Source organism: Bison bison, unplaced genomic scaffold (genome assembly GCF_000754665.1).
Source record: "Bison bison bison isolate TAMUID 2011002044 unplaced genomic scaffold, Bison_UMD1.0 scf7180017845671, whole genome shotgun sequence".
Lineage (NCBI taxonomy): Eukaryota > Metazoa > Chordata > Mammalia > Artiodactyla > Bovidae > Bison > Bison bison.
In genome coordinates, this window is record NW_011476244.1 from 81,024 (window position 1) to 88,008 (window position 6,985).

Here is a 6,985-nt window from a genome sequence, read left to right on the forward strand (position 1 = left end):
CCCCGGGCGAGAGGGCTTTGCGGGAAAACGGTGGTGGGGGGACCCCCCGACGCCCCCTCACAGCGCCAGCCGCCTCAGCCTCTTTGCGCCGGAAGCCTGGGACCCACCGGAAGTGACGGAAAAGCGCTTCCGGGGGAGGTGCGAACCAAGGGACGCTGCGCAAGCAAGCGCTGCCGAAGCGCGAAGATGAAAAGCCCCTCCGGCGCGAGCGTTCAGATACGCCTTCCGCGATTATTTACAATTAGGCCGACGGTGTCCCCTTCCTGACTAATTGGGGGGCCCACTCCCCTTACTGCCTGCACTACCCAGCTCGCAGGCGGAGCCCCCGAGGATGCGGGAGGAAGTAGGCCACACTTCCGCTCTGAAGTAGGCCGGGCGCCTTGACATCCTACGCCGACGCCCTCTTCTGACGTGTTGTTGTTCAGTCAGTCTGGCTGAGTTGCGACCCCCACAGGCTGCAGCCCTCCAGGCTCCTCGGTCCATGGGATTCTCCAGGCAAGGATACTGGAGTGGACTGCCATTTCCCTCTCCAGGGCTCGAACCCGCGTCTCCTGCTTGGCAGGCGGGTTCTCTACCAACCGAGGCACCTGAGAATTCCTGAAGTGAAGTGTAGTGAAAGTGAAGGTGCTCAGTCGTGTCCGACTCTTTGCGACCCCAAGGACTGCAGCCCACCACGCTCCTCCGTCCATAGGATTTCCCAGGCAAGAGTACTCGAGTGGCTTGCCATTTCCTTCTTCAGAGAATTCCCGAAGCGTACATGAGTTTAATTTGTTGCGAGGTTTCTTTAACCTGGAGATTCCAGTTGGAGGAGGGGAGTGGGCATTTTTTTTCCCCCCAAAGTAAAGTGTACGGAGCGTAGGGTTTCTGGAGAATCAGAGTCGCACCGGACTTGCGCGACCCGCAGTGCGTGCAGCCTGTGGAGGACGCTCCTCTAGGGGCCGGCCGGAGTAGTCCTGTCGTGAATGGCGGAGCATAAGTGTCGCTCCCAGCGCGGGCCAATCAGAAAAGCGGAGAGGCGGGGACCTGAGTCGCGATTGGCTGTCCCCCGGGGCAATCGGGAGAGCCCGGACTTGGCGGGAGTCTTGACGGCTGCCAGGCTGGCCGAGTCCCATCCCGGGGTGTCCAGGTGCCGCGGTCATGTTCGTGTCCGACTTCCGCAAGGAGTTCTACGAGGTGGTCCAGAGCCAGGTGAGCCCTTCCTGGGCTCCGAGACTGGGGGAAGGGACGAGGGCGCGCGACCGTGGGGGCAGGAGGGGCCGGGGTTCTCGGGGCCGCTCTCAGCCAGCTCTCCCCCCGACAGAGGGTCCTTCTCTTCGTGGCCTCGGACGTGGACGCTCTGTGCGCTTGCAAGATCCTTCAGGTGAGGCCTGCTGGCTGGGCCGGCGAGGGCCGCGGGGGACCGGGGGCAGGCGCGAGGGGTGGACCGGGGCGGGAGCTCGGCCTGGGGCGGGGACTCCCGCCAGGTTGCGCCCAGGTTAGGTGGGTTAGAGGAGAAGCCGGCAGAAGGCCACAAGCTGGGCACAGAACGGCTGCGTTGGAGAGACCGGTAGACCTGCAGCGCCTTCTCACCGTTGGGGTTCGAGGCAGAAGAATCTGACAGTCGAGGGCACTGGGGTGTCATCAGGGATTCTGGAGATACTGACTCCTTAATCTAATAGGAAAGAGCGTTGTTGTTCCGTCCCTCAGTCGTGTCCGACTCTTTGTGACCCCATGGACTGCAGCACACCAGGCTTCCCTGTCCTTTACCTTCTTCCGGAGTTTACTCAAAGTCATGTTCTTTGAGTCAGTGATGCCATCCAACCATCTGATCTTGTTATCCCCTTCTCCTGCCTTAGATCTCGCCCAGCATCAGGGTCTTTCCCAATGAATCAGCTCTTCTCATCAGGTGGCCAAAGTACTGGCACTTCAGCATCAGTCCTTCCAGTGAATACTCAGGGTTGATTTCCTTTAGGATTGATTGGTTTGATCTCCTTACTGTCCGAGGGACTCTCAAGAGCCTTCTCCAGCACCAGAGTTTGAAGGCATGAATTCTTCAGTGCTAAGGAAAGATTGTTGTTGTTCGGTTTTAAATATGGTTCAGGGCTTCCCCGATGGCTCAGCAGTAAAGAATCCACCTGCAATGCAGGAGACGTGGGTTTAATCCCTGGGTCAGGAATATTCCCTGGAGCAGGAAATGGCAACCCACTCTAGTATTCTTGCCTGGAGAACCCCATGGAACCTGGCAGGCTACAGTCCACGGGGTTTCAAAAAGTCAGGCCTAAATGACTGAGCATGTGGCCACACAGGCAAGGTTTATAGGAGCTTTGGTCAGGCCCTTGGGTCGGGAACGACTCACCAAAAACCTGAAAACAGCGAGTTTTTCAGCAGTGTGTTCCTTTGGTGATGTTCAGCAAAACTGAGGTACGGCTCAGTGGACTTTCATGTTCCCATTACCTCCTTGCTGACGTCAACGTTCACTAACCTTACGTTAGCATCTGTTGTCTCTCAGCCCATCTTTTTTTTCTTGTAATGTGCATTTGATGGACAGGGAGGCCTGGCGTGCTATGATTCACGGGGTCGCAAAGAGTCGGACACGACTGAGCGACTGAACTGAACTGAACTGAACTGAATGTGTGTTTCAGGATGGATTGCAGACATTCTAAATACAGTAGGCTTTGAAAATTCTCTCTCTCCAGGCCCTGTTCCAGTGTGACCACGTGCAGTACACGCTGGTTCCAGTTTCTGGGTGGCAAGAACTTGAAACTGCATTTCTAGAGCATAAAGAACAGGTATGAGAGACGCATTTGAGAATATTGGGCTCTGTCTCTCAATTGGCAACTTCTTAACACTGAGCATTCTTTCTCTTTCTACGATGGTGCTTCCCAAGTGGTGCTGGTGGTGAAGAACTCAATATTTATACAATGGCTTGTGTGTATTTCTAACTATCGACTTTCTTAGGTTACACAGAAGAGAGAAGTGAGCCCTGTGTGTGGTGACTTACCGTCCAATTGCAGGGACAAAATTGACAACAAAAACAAGATCGTGAATAAGGACAATCTCTAGCTCTGAACCTGTGTTTAGACACATTTCACTCTCAGGTGCTTGGAATTTGGAAGGTTGTTTCTGATACAGCCTGGTTAAAATTACTTTACATTAGATCATTATTTCACATTTATTTTTCCAAGAAGTGTATCCCAGTTTCCAACTGGAAATTCAGGAACATACTTTCTCCCTTTGGAATTTGGGCCATAGAGACCAGGTCTATTCTCAGCTCTACATGGAGCTATTATGAGAGATGGGACGTCTGAGACCCCACCGCCCCCCGGGGAGGGGCTGCTCTCTGGAAGAGGGTCTCAGAGTTTCTGGCTGCAAGGAGGACTGTCTGGCAGAGACAAGTCCTCGCCTGGTGCTCCTGTCATCATGAGAGGGATCTATGCCAGATCATATTTACAAGGAAAGAGTTTTCTGTAGTGATAGGATGTAACAAAAAGCTTTACTTAATATTTAGTGTTAGTTGCTCAGCTGTGTCCCACTCTTTGCAACCCCATGGACTGTAGCCCGCCAGGCTCCTCATTCCATGGGATTTCCAAGGCAAGAATACTGGAGTGGGTTGCTATTTCCCGCTCCAGGGGATCTTCCCGACTCAGGGATTGAACCTGGGTCACCTGCATTGTCAGGCAGACTCTTTACCATCTGAGCCACCAGGGAAGCCCGACTTAATAGTCAGGTACTTGTTAAATGCGAGCTACCTCAGACTTGCTGGAATCTGACCGGGTGCATTGCTGCCAGGACAGAGAGGAGTCTGTCGCAGAAGACTGGGTGACAGGTCGGGAGGGACCCCGCTATGCATTTGAACTCTAGGTCTGCCCACATCTTCTGAACCCCATGCCTGAGGCCAGAAGAGATTTGGCCTTTGCCTACTCCTCGTTGGCAGGACAGTCATGGTACCTGCCTCACAGTGTCATCCTGGAAATGAACTTGTGCATGGGCTTGTTAAAGCACTCGGCACAGGCCAGCTGTGGCCATCTCTGGAGCCCCTTGCAAGCAGGGCCTCACCGTGCATCGGGCTGGATGAGTCCCTGCAGGACTCAGGCCTGGTGCTGAAGGCAGATGGCCGGCCCCGTGCGCTTACTCACCGCGCCCCTCTCCTTTGTCCAGTTCCGCTATTTCATCCTCATAAACTGTGGCGCGAACGTGGATCTGTTGGATATCCTCCAACCCGATGAAGAGGCCGTGTTTTTCGTGTGTGACACTCACAGGCCAGTCAATGTTGTGAACGTGTACAGCGACACCCAGGTAGGCCGGACTCCCCGAGCTCTCCTGTCCGTCTGTCTGTCCCTTTCATGCCACAGCGTCAGGCCTGGTGTTCTTGGCAAGGCATGTGTCCATCTTGCCTATAGGGGCTGGAGCAGCCTGAGGACAGGCCCTGGTCTTGTCCACCTTTGATGAGAAACACGTCACCTCCCTCAGAGGTGCTCAGAAGGCATGTGTGGGACTCGCTTGACCCAGGAGGCACAGGGTCCAGAACCTGCTCCGAGTGCACTCCGAGCTCAGGCCAGCCAGCTTTATTGACTATCCGGACCTCAGAGGCACCTGCCCTCTAAATGGGGCAGGACGCTCCCTGGCTGCCCGGGTGGTGTGGGGTCCAGGACAGTCGTGTGGGGCCCGGTGAGCCTGGCATGAGCTCTCTGAGCCGCCCGTGGGCACACACCCACAGTAGCCTCAGCCCTGAAAGCCTCTCACGAAGGACCTCTTTTAGGGACAGGACTTTTGCTCGCTGCGAGGTCACAGGTCTCTGTGTCCTTGGTTGGAGGCTGAGGTGCAAGGTGTTCATTTTGTTGGCTGAATGTGGGCCTAAGAGGGAGTGTTTTATCCAGACTCCCAGGCTGCGATTCATGGGGTCGCAGAGAGTCAGACACGACTGAGCGACTGAACTGAACTGAAGTGACCGCGGAGTCGTTCCGTCTGCAGGCTCCGTACTCTCTGTGTACTGAGTGGGGTGCAGATTCGGAAGATAAGACTCTGGGAGAGAAAACGTGTGACGGATAGTTTTCCATCAAGGAGAGGGGAGGTTGATGGCTCTGTGTTTTAATCATAGATCAGATTGCTCATTAAACAAGATGATGACCTTGAAGTTCCCGCCTATGAAGATATCTTTCGGGATGAAGAGGAGGATGAAGAACACTCGGGAAATGAAGGCGATGAGGGGTCAGAGCCCTCTGAGAAGCGCACACGGCTGGAGGAGGTGGGTTTGCACCTTTCACCACAGTCTTAAGGAGCTGGTCACTCCTGAAGGTCAAGGGTCAGCCCAGAGCCTGTGGGCCCAGGCAGAGCTGGAAGGCAGAAGGTTGGGCACTGACTCTGGGCAGAATGTCTATTTGGATCTCCTGCCCATTTTTTTATTAGGTTGGTTTATTTGTTTGTTTTTTTTTAACTGAGCTGTTTGAGCCCTTCTGACCAGCCTGGGAGTCCCACAGGCGTGAGGGCAGGGTACAGGACACCACTCGGCACTGTGAGGAAGGTCAGAGAATTCTTTGTTAATCTACCAACAAAACCTGGGGGTTTTACATAATAACCTTCACCAGGTGTACAGTTCCGTGAGGTTTGACAGACGTATGAAGTCACGAGATAGGGAGGCGTTCCATCACCCTCCAGAAGGTCCCTCGTCAGGACCATCACGTGCCATTATACACCAGTTCTGACGTCACTGCAGATCACATGCAGGTGTCGGAAGTGAGCTGAAATCGCGTGTGCACCTTGCCCGCGTCCCCAACGGTGACCTGTCAGCCCCTGAAGTAGGACGCGGGACACCGCTGTCACCACAGAGACCCCTGCTGGCTCCCCCTCCCACCCGCTGGCCTGCCGTGGGATCTGAACCCTCCCAGGCCAGGGCTGAGCTCCTGGCTCTTGCTCAGCCCTCTGTTCTCTTTGTCGTGGTCAGGAGATCGCAGCGCAAACCCTGAAGAGGAGGCAGCGGAGAGAGTGGGAGGCCCGGAGGTGAGACTGCGTCCCGTGGCGGGAAGGCGGCCAGCAGTGCCCGTCTCTGCTGCACGCTAGGGTCATGGCTTGCGTGAGCCACTCTTGGCCGGCGCCTGCGCCCCTCCGTTTCGCTTCTGGTCCCGAGAGGGCCAGGCCGGTCCCCAGGTCACCCAAACACACTGTCCATTGGGGGTGATGCCCTGGTCCTTTGGTGTCCTAATTTCTAAGTATAGATCCTTCTGTTTACAAACTCTCACAATTCGGATAGATGGCAATTGTGTGAAACATCTCGTAGGCAAAAGAAAGCGTATAAAAGAAACTTAAGTTACCCAGACTTCCTTTTCACCCTGCACATCGTGTTTCTTGGGTGCCTTGGGATTTTAGCATCTTCCCCAGTGTTTTCTTCCTGTTCTGCTCCCTGGTGAAGCCCCGGCGTCTTGTGTCCTTACAGGAGAGACGTCCTCTTTGACTACGAGCAGTACGAGTATCATGGGACGTCGGTGGGTACAGACGGGTGCGGGCATGGTCCCGGCCACACTATGGGGGCCACCATCCTAGAACAGGAACAGGACGGTGCCTCCCAGCCCCGCAGCCGCCTCTGTGTGGCCAGGGGGAGGGCTGAGCCTCTAGGCCTCTCCTGGGTGAAACGTCACTCAGGCCAGGGCTGCCCGAGGGGTGGCAGCTGTTGTTTCTGCTCATCGTGAGGACACTGAACGGGCCTGTTCATCTGTGCAGGGGGCTAGGACTCTGGGCTCGCACAGGCCCTTCAGTGTCCTTGTGTCCTGGGACGAAGTTTGTACGAAAGACACATCGTGTCAGCTTGGGGTCGCTGAGCACAACTTGGGACCTTGAGGAGCCCCAGAAAATAGGTTTCCAGTGAAGCATGCTGTGTCTAGTCTTAGAATCTGGTCCTGGGGCCCTGACTCTGAGCCTGTATTTCCAGAGCCCTTGTGTGGCCGGGGCCCCACTGGCCTCTACAGGACGGTCCTTCTGAGGCACAGGCAGGCAGTCTGGCCGGGAACAGACC

The 6,985-nt window shown here is 55.4% G+C and overlaps 1 protein-coding gene across 1 annotated transcript in view; it reads left to right on the top strand.

The window, feature by feature from the left end:
- Positions 1-490: 490 nt before the first annotated feature.
- CDC45 (cell division cycle 45) overlaps positions 491-6,985 on the top strand; it is a 9,041-nt gene continuing 2,546 nt past the window's right edge. The window contains exons 1-7 of the mRNA XM_010836462.1: positions 491-1,188; positions 1,301-1,360; positions 2,676-2,768; positions 4,138-4,275; positions 5,078-5,224; positions 5,921-5,976; positions 6,410-6,658. Of these exons, the coding sequence (XP_010834764.1) occupies positions 1,138-1,188; positions 1,301-1,360; positions 2,676-2,768; positions 4,138-4,275; positions 5,078-5,224; positions 5,921-5,976; positions 6,410-6,658 (794 nt within the window). The 5' untranslated portion in view covers positions 491-1,137. The remainder of the gene's footprint in view (positions 1,189-1,300; positions 1,361-2,675; positions 2,769-4,137; positions 4,276-5,077; positions 5,225-5,920; positions 5,977-6,409; positions 6,659-6,985) is intronic.